The sequence below is a fragment of the Bactrocera dorsalis genome, chromosome 4 (assembly GCF_023373825.1).
Source record: "Bactrocera dorsalis isolate Fly_Bdor chromosome 4, ASM2337382v1, whole genome shotgun sequence".
Classification (NCBI taxonomy): domain Eukaryota; kingdom Metazoa; phylum Arthropoda; class Insecta; order Diptera; family Tephritidae; genus Bactrocera; species Bactrocera dorsalis.
Genome location: NC_064306.1, coordinates 41,974,569 through 41,989,782, shown reverse-complemented (window position 1 = coordinate 41,989,782; position 15,214 = coordinate 41,974,569). Strand labels below are relative to the sequence as shown.

At 37.9% G+C, this 15,214-nt stretch overlaps 2 protein-coding genes across 2 annotated transcripts; both read right to left on the bottom strand.

The window, feature by feature from the left end:
• Positions 1–2,187: 2,187 nt before the first annotated feature.
• Positions 2,188–5,864, bottom strand: LOC105224146 (juvenile hormone esterase-like). Its single transcript, XM_049455556.1, has 8 exons — positions 5,568–5,864; positions 4,135–4,278; positions 3,727–4,066; positions 3,455–3,657; positions 3,041–3,388; positions 2,812–2,977; positions 2,614–2,749; positions 2,188–2,540 (listed from the first exon to the last, which is right to left on the bottom strand). Exons 1-8 carry the CDS (start codon positions 5,784–5,786, stop codon positions 2,327–2,329), a joined length of 1,770 nt encoding a protein of 589 aa, XP_049311513.1. The 5' UTR covers positions 5,787–5,864; the 3' UTR covers positions 2,188–2,326.
• A 4,868-nt stretch (positions 5,865–10,732) lies between these two features.
• Positions 10,733–14,442, bottom strand: LOC105224154 (juvenile hormone esterase-like). The gene is made up of 8 exons (XM_049455561.1): positions 14,136–14,442; positions 12,711–12,854; positions 12,303–12,642; positions 12,031–12,233; positions 11,610–11,957; positions 11,381–11,546; positions 11,181–11,316; positions 10,733–11,108 (listed from the first exon to the last, which is right to left on the bottom strand). Exons 1-8 carry the CDS (start codon positions 14,352–14,354, stop codon positions 10,895–10,897), a joined length of 1,770 nt encoding a protein of 589 aa, XP_049311518.1. The 5' UTR covers positions 14,355–14,442; the 3' UTR covers positions 10,733–10,894.
• Positions 14,443–15,214: the final 772 nt, after the last annotated feature.

Below are 15,214 nucleotides of genomic sequence, written 5' to 3'. Positions count from 1 at the left end.
ATACGTTCTGTTGATATCTCTAGAGTACCTGCTGTCTCGAACAACTTCACTTTACGGTCTTTCAGAATTATTTTGTATGTTTTTTGCATTTAATTCTAATATCGCTATATTTCGATGTGTTAAGCGGGGGACTCTTCAATCGACATGTTACGAGGTAATTGTAGGTGTAAAAGTATGCATCTAAACATTAAGAAAAGCTAATCTACTTAGCTATCGTTTTTATGATAGTCAAAGTGCAAATGCGGCTTGTTGCAAAAATTACGGTAATAAATAAATATACATATAATAATATGTATCAAGCCCCTTTATTTAATATGCTCTCTATTGATAAAGAACAGTCAACAATAGAATGAATGACAAAGCAAATACTGCTTGACTGCTTGTGTAGCGAATTATTGAAGATAAGTACGAGTACTTACTTACGTACATATGTTCAAATGTATAATTAAGTGCTTATACGTATATAATTAAAAACAAGAAAAAAGGTTAACTTCGGCTGCACCGAAGCACCCTTTACAGGTGCATTTCTGTTAATAACCATGTGTTCAGTTTCTATGGACGCTATATGCTGTAGTAATCCGATCTGAACAATTTTTTCGGAGATTAGATTACCTTTAGAAAATAATATATACCAAATTTCGTGAATACATCTTGTCAAATACAAAAGTTTTCCATACAAGAACTTGATTCCGATCGCTCAGATTGTATGGCAGCTATATGCAATGGTAAGCCGATCTGAATAATTTCTTATGACATTACATTATCATCTTAGAAATGCAAGCACTTGATTTCGTTCGTTTAGTTTTAGCTAGTTTAGCTACTATATGCTATAGTGGTCCGACATCGGCGGTTCCGAGAAATGAGCAACTTCTGGAGGAGAGAAGGACGTGAGCAGAATTTCATATCGATAAGTCAAAAACTGAGGAACAAGTTCGTGTATATATAGAGACGGGCAAATAGACGGATATGGCTAAATCGACTGAGTGGTCTCTTTTTGAGTATTAGAAACTTCGTGGCAAATTGTTCTGGGTATAAAATGTAAAAGTGTATATTCTAGTCTTGCCAAAAATTCGCTTATTTAAGGATTAGCCTTTACCTTTCAAAAATATGTATACAAATTTGACAGCTTTCGAACTTTAGTTTATGAGATATAGCGTTATGGGAAAAGTAACTTCGACTACTACATTGCGTTGTTGGAACGTTTGAAGGAGAAAACCGGGAGATAACGACCCCATTTGAAGAAGAAGAAAGTTCTGTTTCATTAAGACAACGCACCGTGTCACAAATCAATAAATACGTTGCCAAATATCATGAATTGCGTTTCGAATTGCTTCTACATTCACGGTATTCTCTAAATCTGGCCCACGGAAGAAAAATTCTGTTGAAGTGTTGTCAAAATTCAACTTCGGTCTATGGGTTCTTGAAAAGTTTAAAGAAGATCCGACGTTTACGGGCCAAAATTTGTTCAGTGATGAGGCCCATTTCTGGCTCAATGGGTATGTAAACAAGCAAGCCACATTTGAGACGAAAAGCAAATTGAAGAGATCCAGGGCTGTCATTTCATCCAGAAAATCCAACGGTGCGGTGTGGTTTGTGGGCCGGTGGAATCATCAGTCCCTATTTCTTCAAAAATGATACCAGTGAGACCGTAACCGTTAATGGTGACCGTTATCGCTCATGATAACCGACTATTTGATGTCTAAAATTGAAGGTCAGATCACGGCGACATTTGGTCTCAACAATACGGCGTCAATTCCCACAAATCGCATCAATCAATGAATTTATGAAGAGAATACTTTGGTGAGCAAATAATTTCACGTTTTGGGCCGTATACATACATAAAAATGTATTCCAAATCTCGGGAATAATGGATAAAAAAATTCATTATTGTGAGTGACTTTAAAGGAATCTAGCAAGGGAGGATAAGAATGATGAATGAGACCAAAGGGAAATTAAGAAAAACAACATTATGATACACAAAAAAGAAATGACAAATAGCAGTTCTTCGACAACACGATTATAAAAATTGGTAATAGAGCTTAGTCGGAGGAAAAGATCGCAACTTCAGTTAATGGAGTCCGAAATGGTTTAAAGTTAAAAATGGTAAATGAATGTATACTCGTATGAGTGCAATATCATGAAAATCATTCCTTGACTTCTTAAAGACAGTGGACTTAGATGAACATATATGATATTGCAAAAAATTTATTAAAATCACAGAACCACGAAGTTCAGGTTACATACAAAATATAAAGACATATTCAAAAAACAAACCACCACAAGGACCTAGAAAATGAGAAATATTTCTCAACTGAATATAACCGCTTTACAATTCATCTCGTATTTTCGTCTCCCGTTGTTCCGCCGGAATGTGAGCTTGGAGTTGTCGCCAGAAATTTGTACGATCGCCATAGATATCACGCTCCATTTGTAGCACAGTGAATTCCTCAGGTGTCTTATGACCCAAACGTGCATAATTGACGGGGTAGCCCGTGGCGGGGGCCCAGGGTGTTAAGTTCGAGCCTGCAGGCGTTGGATTGCTGTGAATATTAATTAAATAATTTATTAAATTATAAAAAAAACAATTGTTAACCACTTAAGGTTCTGACCCACCCTTCACTAGCGAAGTTCACCCACATTTTCAGTATGGCCTCGCGTAGTACAATATCGTTCTCGGTGGGGGATGAGCTTACGAAGAGACTAAGACCCAAGGGAAAGAGGTATTGCAATTCCTCGGCATGACAGACGCCTAGAACAGAAAAAAAATGCCAATACTTAAAGGCACTACAAACTTTGAGAAAAGAGTTTTACCGAAGAAATCTTCAGAGTCTCCGCCGAAAAGTTCGGAGAAACTGGCTGGACTACGATGCTCAAAGAGATATACGTAAAAGGGCGGTAACTGTTTTGAGTTTTGAGCTTCAACGCGCTGTTTGATGTACTCATCGATACCAGCAACAAACCAGCCATCAGAGTAAAGCTGTTAGAAGATCATAAAATATAGTGGAGCTAATTAAGATTTTCGATTTGTGTGTGCACTTACGTCCGTGAAATTTTGATGATTTTCTTTATCATAGTTATGTCCTTCTTTGAAGTAGAACTGTTCTATTTGATGTGTAATCTCATCGCGCACTTCTGGCTTGTGATGGTCGTATTGCAGTGAAACTGGTAGAATCTTTTGAAATTGATTTTTGAAATCAGTCAAAAGCCCAGGTGAGGTAAGTAAGGGCACAGTTCGGAGTAGACCTTCCTCCGAGGTAATACCAATTATAAGTGGTAAGGAGAAACCATGTGGCATGCCTCCATCACGTGGTAAGACGGTAAGGAAGGCACTCTCATGTGGAGGCTCAACAACAGGTTGGAATGGTATCACGGGATCAAAGTCCCATTCCTAAGCATAGTAACACACAGAGTCATACAAAAGTTCACACTATATATAAGTTTAACTAAAACTCACGAAGAAGTCGTAGAGCGTAGCAACGACATCGCTGGCTTCTTTAGTGCGTAAGCAGCGCAATATTTGTTGCCAATTTTCCTCAGGATTACACCCAACCAATTGTGCGACCTTCCGTGCACGTTTTGCGGGTGTGCCTTTATGCTCTGGTTGTCCCCAGGGATTGTAGTATGAACCGGACTGTACTATGGCTTTATGGAAGAGTCCTGCAGTTAAATAAAATTCCGTTGTATAATATTTGATATGCAAAAACAGCGTGCTAATTTGTATACTACCTTGCGATAAGCTCGATACCAATTGATACGTAACACTAGCGCCACCCGCACTATTGCCGAAAATCGTAACACTATTCGGATCACCACCGAATGCGGCAATATTTTGCTGTACCCAACGTAAAATGAGCGACTGATCTTTTAAACCGAAATTGCCGGGGCAATCTAAAGTCTCAGTGCTTAGAAAGCCGAGTGTACCCAAGCGGTAGTTGCCGGAAACCAATATAATATCATGATCTAGTAAATAATCGGGCGCATAGTAGCTGCTCACGCCAGAGCCGCTAATAAAACCACCACCATGAATATTAACCATAACCGGTAAGGGTTTCGATGTTCGTGGTTTCTTCGTAGACAAATAATAAAAATATGGATTTGTGTTGATTATATGTAATACTGGAAGATTAAACCTACCTCTGGCGTGTATACATTCAGATAAAGACAGTCTTCACTACCGACGATTTGTGTTTGGCGTGTGAATGGATCGCGATGTATGCATACTTCTGAGTCTCTTATCGCGAGACGCTCGCCAGACCACGAGCCATACGGTACTGGTGGCTAAGCAAGAAAGAAATACTTGTATACATATATAAATGGCATATCAGTAAACAAGAGAGGAGGAGGTAGGAGAGGTATGCGCCAAGTAAATGCACTCTATTTAAAGACACTAATTTGTTGTTACCATGGCATTTCGAACGGTATTTGTGTAGAAAGAAGAATGTGAGAGAAGTATAAGAACAAACATGTTGTAATTGACATTTAGGGATGCTTTATAAGTAAATGCAGAGTGAAAAATAGGTCTTAAGCGCTTTTGGAACCATTTGTAATGTGTTGTTTAGTATTTTCATTGTATACTACGATTTATTTATCTTGCCAAATTTAAATCAGAATGGGGCGGACAGATAGAGAAGATTGCAGGATATGTCCAGAGCAAGATACCGGGGAAATAATGGAGCACTTGTCTCGCATTGGCAAGTCTACGCAGTAAGCATCTGTGGTCCCCACGGTATAATAAACAGAAGGAGATGTCGATAGTAAGGCCGCAGAGTCTGTTAAAATTCACAGTAGTCGCAAGCATCCTGAAGGATGACTACTCCTAATGGACTTAGAACCGATCTCCATCTGGATCGTAAAAGATCAAAACTGGTCGATGCGTGGCTTACAGGCCTACCAGGTTGACCTATCGCAACTTTTATAAAATTTTACTAAATAATCTGGCTAAAGGACAGTGTGTATAAAAAAATATTAAAGATATAGCTCTACTTTTGAAAGCTTGAAAACTTAAACAAGGACACATCCTGAATTTTCCGCAGTGGCGACCGAATTTTATTATAATATATTGGTGTGTTGTTAGGACAAGAAATAATGAATGTCCAAACTTAGCTTGACCTTTAACTAACTTTCCTTAAATATTCATTAGATGTGGGCAGTTCTAGCCCTACAGGTCCTCGTATTTGTATAAATTGGCATATAAGAAATTCACAAAACTGTAAGGATAGAAATTGTTAGGATTGCTTCGTTGGTGCTTCTGGTCCAGTCGGGTTGCTGGAATATCGGAGAAATCATTAGATGTGCTAAGTGAGAGTTTAAGGAGTCACAATATTATGGAATACTACACATCTGGAAAATGGAGATCTTCTTCAGTTGACTCTCGTCTGGCTTTATTTTTTCGCAATAAATTTGGTGGCCTGGAAGCACTAAACAAATAGCGATCGTTATTAGAATTTTTTCAACACTTAACTTTTCGCTACACCTCACGGCTACTTTTTACACTAGTGACTTCTGATAATTTTCTATTTATATACACTTTACAGCAGCACTATTTGAGGCAGAATACTTTCACTCACTTTAAACCTCAAATCGCCCACAGGCGGCAGCGCATACGGCACACCCATAAAGGCGCGTACATGTCGCCCTTTATGTGAGGTCCAATGGCGTCCCACTAGCACACCGCCATGTGGCAAACGGACTTTTAACTGATCCGATGTACGCGCCGCGATCAATACGTATAACTCACTCAAAGCGAGCAGAAAAAGTATAGCAAACACTGAAAATTTCAAAGCCATTTTTTAATTTATGGTCACACACTGAATCAAACCTTTCTAACACGTTGGTGATCGGGTAGCGACTGACACTTGTTGGGGCTCTTGAAACGCTTTTAAGATAACAGTGCTGTTTGCCAAACTCGCCCTTCGTAGATCCGCTATCATCATCATAGTTGAGAGCGTTGTGAGATAGACACTCAATGAGCCGTGTGCTCAGTAAATACCCTGTAGGCCCAATCAAAGTGAGAAGACATATTTTTGGTTGAGAACTAGTAGAATTTAGGCACATGCTAAGTCGATCAGTTCATGTATTTTGAAGTGCGCTTTAGTGTTAAGACTGCTTCCGTACATGTAAAGCAACCGCGATTCTCTCAATACGATTTTATAAAATACATATATGGATCTACAGATCGTACGCAGACAAAGGTCGCTTGAAATTTGTTGTAACAAGAGAAAAGTTTTAAAGAGAAAATTCACATTTCCCGAGCACTCTTTTTAGATCTGAGAACAGAAAATAGCTACTAATGGCCAGACCCGCAGAATAGGGTGAATGCTGAGGCAATTCGAAGCCTAATTGACAGATTTTTGCGATCGTATTCACTGATTTGTAACACGGTGCATTGTCTTGGTGAAACAGCATTTTCTTTTTCTTCTATTGCGGCCGATTTTAGGCGATTTCGTCCTTGAAATGGTCCAATAACGCTATGTAAGTCGCTGTTGACGGTCTTTTCTTTTTCAATGTAGTCAATAAAAATTATTCAATCGATCGATTGACTGTCGATTGGAGTTCGGAGTGGAATGATCCAGCTATGATTCATTTATTGTCTCATATAGATGCAAAAGATCGGTTTTATTACGCTTGAACATCTTCAAAAACTTCTCCAAGGCATCAACTCGTCGTTGTTTTTGGTCAAAAGTGAGCTCGCGTGGCACTCACTTTGCTGTCTCCTACCAAAATACTCGTGAATGTACACGTTCCGTTGATATCTCAAGAGTGTCTGCTATCTTGAACAACTTCACTTCACGGACATCCAAAAATATTTTGTGTACTTTTTGATGTTTTCGTCGGTAATAGATTCTTCAGGGCGTCCACTGTCCTCAGCGTCTTCGGTGCTCATTTCTCCACTTCAAAACTTAGCATACCAATTCGTGATGGTTGATTTTCCTGGGGCAATGTCCGCAAACTCGTCATCAGGCCAAGGTTTTGCTTCAACTGTATTTATTTCCTTTTAGAAAGTAATATTTTATTAGTACGTGAAATTCCTTTTTGTAAATTTTTTTCGCAATAACAAAAGTTGCTTCACTCAAAATTATATAATTCACAAACTAATGATTCGACAAATCTACAAGTATAAACGCACCTTTTGAAGGTTGGTGCTAACTAAAAATCACATATCTAATCTAATGTCGCTTTCTATCGATGTGTCAAGCTGGGAGCTCTTGAATCGACATGTTAATTGTACATAGGTGTAAAAGTATGTATCTAAGCATTAAGAAAAGCTAATCAACTTAGCTATCTTATATGATAAGACGTTTTTTATGATAGTCAAAGTGCAAATGCGGCTTGTTGCAAAAATTACGGTAATAAATAAATATAAATATAATAATATGTTTCAAGCCCCTTTATTTAATATGGTCTCTATTGATAAAGAACAGTCAACAATAGAATAAATGACAAAGCAAATACTGCTTTTGTAGCCGAGTTTAATTATTGAGGATAAGTACTTACTTACGTACATATGTATATTCAAATGTATGTACAATTAAGCGCTTATACGTATATAATTATAAAAAAAGCTATATCATCAAAACAAGAGCTGAGAGAGACAGACTGATTACAGATTTGAATTCAGCGCGCTCAATCTAACTAGAATCAGTTGATAAATTCAAAGAAGCAAACATTTTTTTTAATTTCGTCGGGCTGTTATGTAACATATTTTGCAACAGACAATTTTTTTTTAATAAAATGTTGGTATGAGTCCATGACTTATGTAATTAAATAATATTATATAGGTCATGAACTCATTGCCCATGCTAATTTTTTTGAAGATATCTCGTCAAATGAAAAAGTTTTCCCAACAAGCACTTGATTCCGATCGTTTAGTTTGTATGACGTACGCTATAGTGGTCCGACATCGGCGGAAGGACGTGAGCAGAATTTCAGATCGATAACTCAAAAACTGAGGAACAAGTTCGCGTATATATAGAGACGGACAATTAGACGGATATGGCTAAATCGACATAGTTCTCTCCTTTTGAGTGTTAGAAACTTTGTGGCAAATTGTTCTGGGCATAAAATGTAAAAGGGTATATTCTAGTCTTGACAGAAATTCGCTTATTTAAGAATTGGCCTTTACCTTTCAAAAATATGTGTACAAATTTCACAGCTTTCGATCTTTAGTGTATGAGATATACTATATAGTACATATATATCAATGGGTATGTAAACAAGCAAAATTGCCACATTTGGGACGAAAAGCATACTGAAGAGATTCAGGAGCTGTCATTTCATCCAGAAAAAACAACGGTTCGGTGTAGTTTGTGGGGCGGTGGAATCATCAGTCCCTATTTCTTCAAAAATGATATCGGTGAGGGGTTGGGGTAAAAATTCTGCTTTTTTGGAAATTCTGCATTCATAATTCCGGAAGTCGGAACACCGGGAATCAAAGTTATGGAAGTCAATATTCTGGAATCCAATTCTGGATACTATGTACCTACATATATATGTACTGACTAAGCAATGTGTTACTGCAATTTCATTAATAAACACGTGCTAAATATTTTTGTGAAATGATGGAAAATATAACTGTGGTGAAGTCCATTTAAAGGAAAAGACATGTTAAACGTCGACGGCTACTTCTTCTATTTGGAACGAAAAAATAAGAAAACATTTAACTGGACTTGTTCTGAACGAATTAAAAAACAAATGTACCGTGCGTATTGTACAATTATCTATGACAGAAAAACATATTAGAGATTATCTGCCATCAAGAAATGCCCTTAAGTTAAAAATTAGAAGACAACGGAACAGTTTGAAATGTTTTAAAGACTCAACTTGTGTAAGGTCAACTATTTATTTTAAGTGCAGTTGTTAAATGAGAGCGACTGCTGGATTATGGACGGTACATTTGACGTTGTTCCAACGATGATGAGGCACGTCGCAGTGAACTATGGTATCCAACTGAATCCGACGCGTATAATTAGTGAATTCGAAATGGCTATTATTTTTGCAGCAAGGGAGTGTTTCCCATTTGCACGGCAGAGTGGTTGCCTCTTCAACTTCGGGAAAATTATTTGGCGAAAAGTTCAAAATGAAGGGTAAATTTATGGCAGAATCGAGCAGTTTTCATCTCAGAGTATTACACAAATTTGCGTAATTAATTTGACGACAGCGATTTGCAAAAACTTTCAAAATGGTTTGAAAAAAATTATGTGTTTGGTAAAAAGTCACAGCTTAAATATTTAACACAATTTTGGTCCGTGTTCGATGACCCTAGATCGAAAGTTGGAAAAATTCCTGCGACGCTGATATCTGACTTACAAAGGGAGCTTATTTATGCTGAAACACAAGTACAAAAAGTAAAAAACGGCGAAAAAATAAAAATAAACAGAAAATTCATGGAAAAAATCAAAAAATTACAAGAGTAATGAAAAAAAGATTAGACTTAAGTCACTTAGCGTATTTAAAGCGTATTGCTTCAAACATGACATTAATGTAGTATCTATTTGATCTTTATTTGTTAATAATGTTGTTTTTTGTCTTTCCGATAAACATGTTTGAATTTTGGAATTATTTTGGAGGTTATGTTTTGTTTATGTTATATTATTATGTATGTATAAGCAAATTTATATAAAATACACGCCTCAAATTTTGGGGAAAAAATTTCCAGAATTAATTCTGGAAAACGTAAATTCCGGAATTATGAAAAACCAGAATTTTGAAATGCAACCAAAAAAAGCGAAGGAAGTGCGGAATTCCGATTTCCTGAATTTTATCGATCCAGAATTTTATTCCGGAATTTCGACTTCAGAATTTTAATTTTAGATTTTTGACCGTTTCCTATCGGTGAGAACGTAACCGTTAATGGTGACCGTTATCGCTCATGATAACCGATTTTTTGATGCCTGAAATTGAAGGTCGTGACCTCGGCGACATTTGGTTTCAACAATACGGCGCCAATTCCCACAAATCGTATCAATAAATGGATTTATAGAGAGAACACTTCGGTGAGCAAATAATTTGACGTTTTGGGCCTGTCGATTGGCCACCAAGATCGTGTAATATCACATCGCTAGACTTTTTCCAGATATGTAAAGCCCAAAGTCTATGCGGATTCAAAAAATAAATACCAAATAATGTTCTTTCGAGTGACAATAAACATTCCCCATTAAATTTGAAGTTTCATTGTTTTTTTTTCTTTAAAAAATTAGGGAACCTCGAAAAGGATCACTTTTTATATTTAATTTCAAACTTCTAGTCTGCGATCTCCGTTCTAAGCCGCCTAAAGCAATGGAAATACAGGCACAGATATAAGTAAAAGTAATAATAATCCTTGGAGATATTTTCTCTTAAAAATGAAAGTAGTAAATTAATAATTTAATATACCTACATAAAAATGTATTCCAAATCTCGGGATAATAGATAAAAATGTCATTATTGTGAGTGATTTAATTGAAAGTGAGTTTAAAGGAATCTAGCAAGGGAGGATAAGAATGATGAATGAGTCCAAACGGAAATTTAGAAAAACTGTGACATTATGACACACAAAAGGAAATGAAAGATGCAGTTCCTCAACTACCCTATCATAAAAACTTATAATAGAGCTGAGTCGGGGTAAAAGATCGAAACTTCAGCTAATGGAGTTCGAAATGGTTTAAAGTTAAAAATGGTAAATAAATGTACAAGTATTATCATGAAAATAATATCGGGACTTCTTGAAGGAAGTGGACTTGGATAATGATATACGTATGATATAGAAATCTTCATCGAAGATAGTATATAGAATTTATTAAATCCAAGGAACCATGAAGTTCAGGTTATATACAAAAAATAAAAACATATATTGAAAAAGCAGGTCGACAGTAGGACCTAGAAAATGAGAAGTAAATCCCAACTGTATATAGCCGCTTTACAATTCATCTCGTATTTTCGTCTCCCGTTGTTCCGCCGGAATGTGAGCTTGGAGTTGTCGCCAGAAATTTGTACGATCGCCATAGATATCACGCTCCATTTGTAGCACAGTGAATTCCTCAGGTGTCTTGTGACCCAAACGTGCATAATTGACGGGGTAGACCGTGGCGGGGGCCCAGGGTGTTAAGTTCGAGCCTGCAGGCGTTGGGTTACTGTGAATATTAAGTAAATAATTTAATAAATTAAAAAAAAAAAATTGTCAACCACTCAAGGCGCAGACCCACCCCTCACTAGCGAAGTTCACCCACATTTTCAGTATGGCCTCGCGTAGTACAATTTCGTTATCGGTGGGGGATGAGCTTACGAAGAGACTAAGACCTACGGGAAAGAGGTATTGCAATTCCTCGGCATGACTGACGCCTAGTAGAGAATATAATTTGTCAATTGCTTTAAGACACTACATATTTTGAGAATAAAGTTTTACCGAAGAAATCATCAGGGTCTCCACCAAAAAGTTCGGAGTAACTGGCTGAACCACGATGCTCAAAGAGATATACGTAAAAGGGCGGTAACTGTTTTGATTTTTGAGCTTCAACGCGCTGTTTGATGTACTCATCGATACCAGCAACAAACCAGCCATCAGAGTAAAGCTGTCAGAAGATCATAGAATATAGTGGAGCTTATTAAGATTTTCGATTTCTGTGTGCACTTACGTCCGTGAAATTTTGATGATTCTCTTTGTCATAGTTATGTCCCTGTTTGAAGTAGAACTGTTCTATTTGATGTGTAATATCATCGCGCACTTCCGGTTTATGATGGTCGTATTGCAGTGAAACTGGTAGAATCTTTTGAAATTGATTTTTGAAATCAGTCAAAAGCCCAGGTACGGTCAGTAAGGGCACAGTTCTGATTAGACCTTCTTCCGATGTAATACCAATAATAAGTGGTAAGGAGAAGCCGTGTGGCATGCCACCATCACGTGGTAAGACGGTAAGGAAGGCACCCTCATGTGGAGGCTCAACAACAGGTTGGAATGGCATCATGGGATCAAAGTCCCATTCCTAAGCATAGTTACACATAAAGTCATACAAAAGTTTTGTTGTTCCCACTATATATAAGTTAAGTAAAACTCACGAAGAAGTCATAGAGCGTAGCAACGACATCACTGGCTTCTTTAGTTCGTAAGCAGCGCAATATTTTTTGCCAATTTTCCTCAGGATTACACCCAACCAATTGTGCGACCTTCCGTGCACGCTTTGCGGGTGTGCCTTTATGCTCTGGCTGTGCCCAGGGATTGTAGTACGCACCAGAATGTGCTATGGCTTTGTGGAAGAGTCCTGCAGTTAAATAAAATTCCGTTGTATAATATTTGATGTGCAGAAATTGCATGCTAATTTGTATACTACCTTTCGATAAGCTCGATACCAAATGATACGTAACGCTAGCGCCACCCGCACTAGTACCGAAAATCGTAACACTATTCGGATCACCACCGAATGCGGCAATATTTTGCTGTATCCAACGTAAAATGAGTGACTGATCTTTTAAACCGAAATTGCCGGGGCAATCTAAAGTCTCAGTGCTTAGGAAGCCGAGTGTACCCAAGCGGTAGTTGCCGGAAACCAATATAACATCATGATCTAGTAAATAATCGGGCGCATAGTAGCTGCTCACGCCAGAGCCACTAATAAAACCACCACCATGGATATTAACCATAACCGGTAAGGGTTTCGATGTTCGTGGTTTCTTCGTAGACAAACAATAAAGATATGGATTTGAGCTAATTACACGTAATGCAACAAGATTAAACCTACCTCTGGCGTGTATACATTGAGATAAAGGCAGTCTTCACTGCCGACGATTTGTGTTTGGCGTGTGAATGTATCACGATGTATGCATACTTCTGAATCTCTTATCGCGAGACGCTCGCCCGACCACGAGCCATACGGTACTGGTGGCTAAGTAATAAAGAAATATATTGTATATAAATGGCATATCAGTAAACAAGCGAGGAGGAGGTAGGGAAGGTATGCGTCAAATAAATGCACTCTATTTAAAGACACTGATTTGTGGTTATCATGGCATTTCGAGCGGTATTTGTTTAGAAAGTTGATAAAGGAATTAGCAAAAAACTTAAGCGTCAAATGGATGACGGTCAGTGTTGCAAATAGTCCTATGAGGGGGAGAGAGCGAGAGATACGTGAAATATTTGGCAAATAGGTGAGCGAAGTATAATAATGAATAAGCTTGTTGACATGTACGTATATATGCCATACATATGGTATATAGGGAGTGAAAACAGATATTGAGCGCTTTTGGAACCAGTAGTACGAGTAATGTGATGTCCAGACCTTTTATCGTATTCTACGATTTATTTCAATTTTAATCACTTTTTTATAAAATGTCTGGTGGCGACACACTCGCGCAGAATGAGGCTCACAAATCGAGAAGATTGCAAGAAATGTTTAAGAGCAAGGCGCTTGTTCCGCATTGTCAAGACTACGGTTTAAGCATCTGGGGTTATCACGGTATAATACACTGGAGGATGTATCTATAGTGAGGCCGCAGTGTCTGTTACAATTTGCGTCCTAAAGGATGACTACTTCTCAAGGGCCTAGCAACTAAACTCTATTTGGAAAGGACCAAACTTGGTGTATCCGTGGCTTATTGGCCTACCAGATTAACCCAAACTAACCTTTATAAAATTTTGCTACATACTCTGGCTAAAAGACAGTAGGTATAAAAACTATTAAAGACCGGGCCCTCCTTTTGAAAGCTAGAAGACATAAACAAGAATACATCCTGATTTTTTTTTATTTGTGGTCGGATTATTTTATACAACGTTGGTGTTAGGACAAGAAATAATGAATGTCCAAACTTAGCTTGACCTTTAACTAACTTTTCTTAAATATTCATTAGTTGTGGACAGTTCTGGGCCTACGGGTCCTTGGATTCGCAAAGATTAGCGCATAAGAGCACCTTAACTTTATTTGCAAAACTGTCTTTACTCAGTTTTGAAGAATTGTCAGGACGTTTTTAAAGTCCCCCTGTCTATTCGGATCGGTAAGAGATCAGTGATAATGGCGATCTTTTTAAGTCGACTCTCGTCTGGATCGCTATCTTTTCAACACTCAACCTTTTGCCACACATCACGGCTATTTTTTAAACTAGTGACCTCTGATAATTTCCTATTTACATACACTTTATAGCAGCACGATTTGAAGCAGAATCACACTCACTTTAAACCTCAAATCACCCACAGGCGGCAACGCATACGGCACACCCATAAAGGCGCGTACATGTCGCCCTTTATGTGAGGTCCAATGGCGTCCCACAAGCACACCGCCATGTGGCAAACGGACTTTTAACTTCTCCGATGTACGCGCCGCGATCAATACGTATAACTCACTGAAAGCGAGCAGAAAAAGTATAGCAAACACTGAAAATTTCAAAGCCATTTTATTTTATAGTCACTAGTATACTGAATCGAATGTTTCTAACACGTTGGTGGTCGGGTAGCGACTGACACTTGTTGGGGCTCTTGAAAGGCTTTTAAAATAACTGGGCTGTTTGCCAAATTCACCGTCCCTAGATCCGCTATCATCATCATAGCATAGCTGAGAGCTGTGCGAGGTAGACACTCAATGAGCCGTGTTAGTGTTAAGATTTTTTCCGTACATGTAAAGCAACTGTAATCCTCTCATTACAAACAATTTCGTGAAATGTGTACATGGTTCTACAGATTGTATTAGTACTAGCTGTAAAATATCGTATTACTTTTTCTACTAGTTTGGTTGTAATGGAATGCGACGCAGTCAGGCGACTTCTGCGTGGGTATTCGATCTGGACAATATTCCTTAGTTGCTTACATCTTTGTAGAACATTGTTAGTCTCAACTTATATGGCACGCTTCACTGCAGGGTATTTCATCATACAAAAAAATATGTTTTAAGTAAAACTGTGTCTGACAGCTATTATTATTATTATATTTAATTAATTGGACTAAAAAAGGAGGATCCGCTGATCTTGATAATGAATTTGGGAGTTCCGATTTCACATTCATGGAGAGCAATGAGACATGGGCCTATGACTTTGACATGCAAACAAGTCAACAATCATCGGAATGGAGGGAAAAAAATGAGCCGAAACAAAAAAAAAATTAAAAAAAAAAACGCCAAAGCTGCTCAAAAATCAAGATGATGCTCATTGGTTTGGTGTTTCGGTATTCGTGCGTTGAGGAGTTCTATTTGGTCGTATTGAGGCGTTTGAGTGAGAACATCCGTCGAAAACTGCCGAAATTGTGGAAGAACAATTAATG

Excerpts from the sequence above, each read along its gene's own strand:
- LOC105224146 (XM_049455556.1), bottom strand. The coding sequence starts at position 5,786 with ATGGCTTTGAAATTTTCAGTGTTTGCTATACTTTTTCTGCTCGCTTTG. Across the intron at positions 3,658-3,726 it reads GGTATCGAGCTTATCGCAAG|GACTCTTCCATAAAGCCATA; the intron begins GTAGTATACAAA and ends ATTTAACTGCAG. Across the intron at positions 2,750-2,811 it reads AGACTCTGAAGATTTCTTCG|GCGTCTGTCATGCCGAGGAA; the intron begins GTAAAACTCTTT and ends TTTCTGTTCTAG.
- LOC105224154 (XM_049455561.1), bottom strand. The coding sequence starts at position 14,354 with ATGGCTTTGAAATTTTCAGTGTTTGCTATACTTTTTCTGCTCGCTTTC. Across the intron at positions 12,855-14,135 it reads TGGGTGATTTGAGGTTTAAA|CCACCAGTACCGTATGGCTC; the intron begins GTGAGTGTGATT and ends TTTATTACTTAG. Across the intron at positions 12,643-12,710 it reads TCAATGTATACACGCCAGAG|AAACCACGAACATCGAAACC; the intron begins GTAGGTTTAATC and ends TTGTCTACGAAG.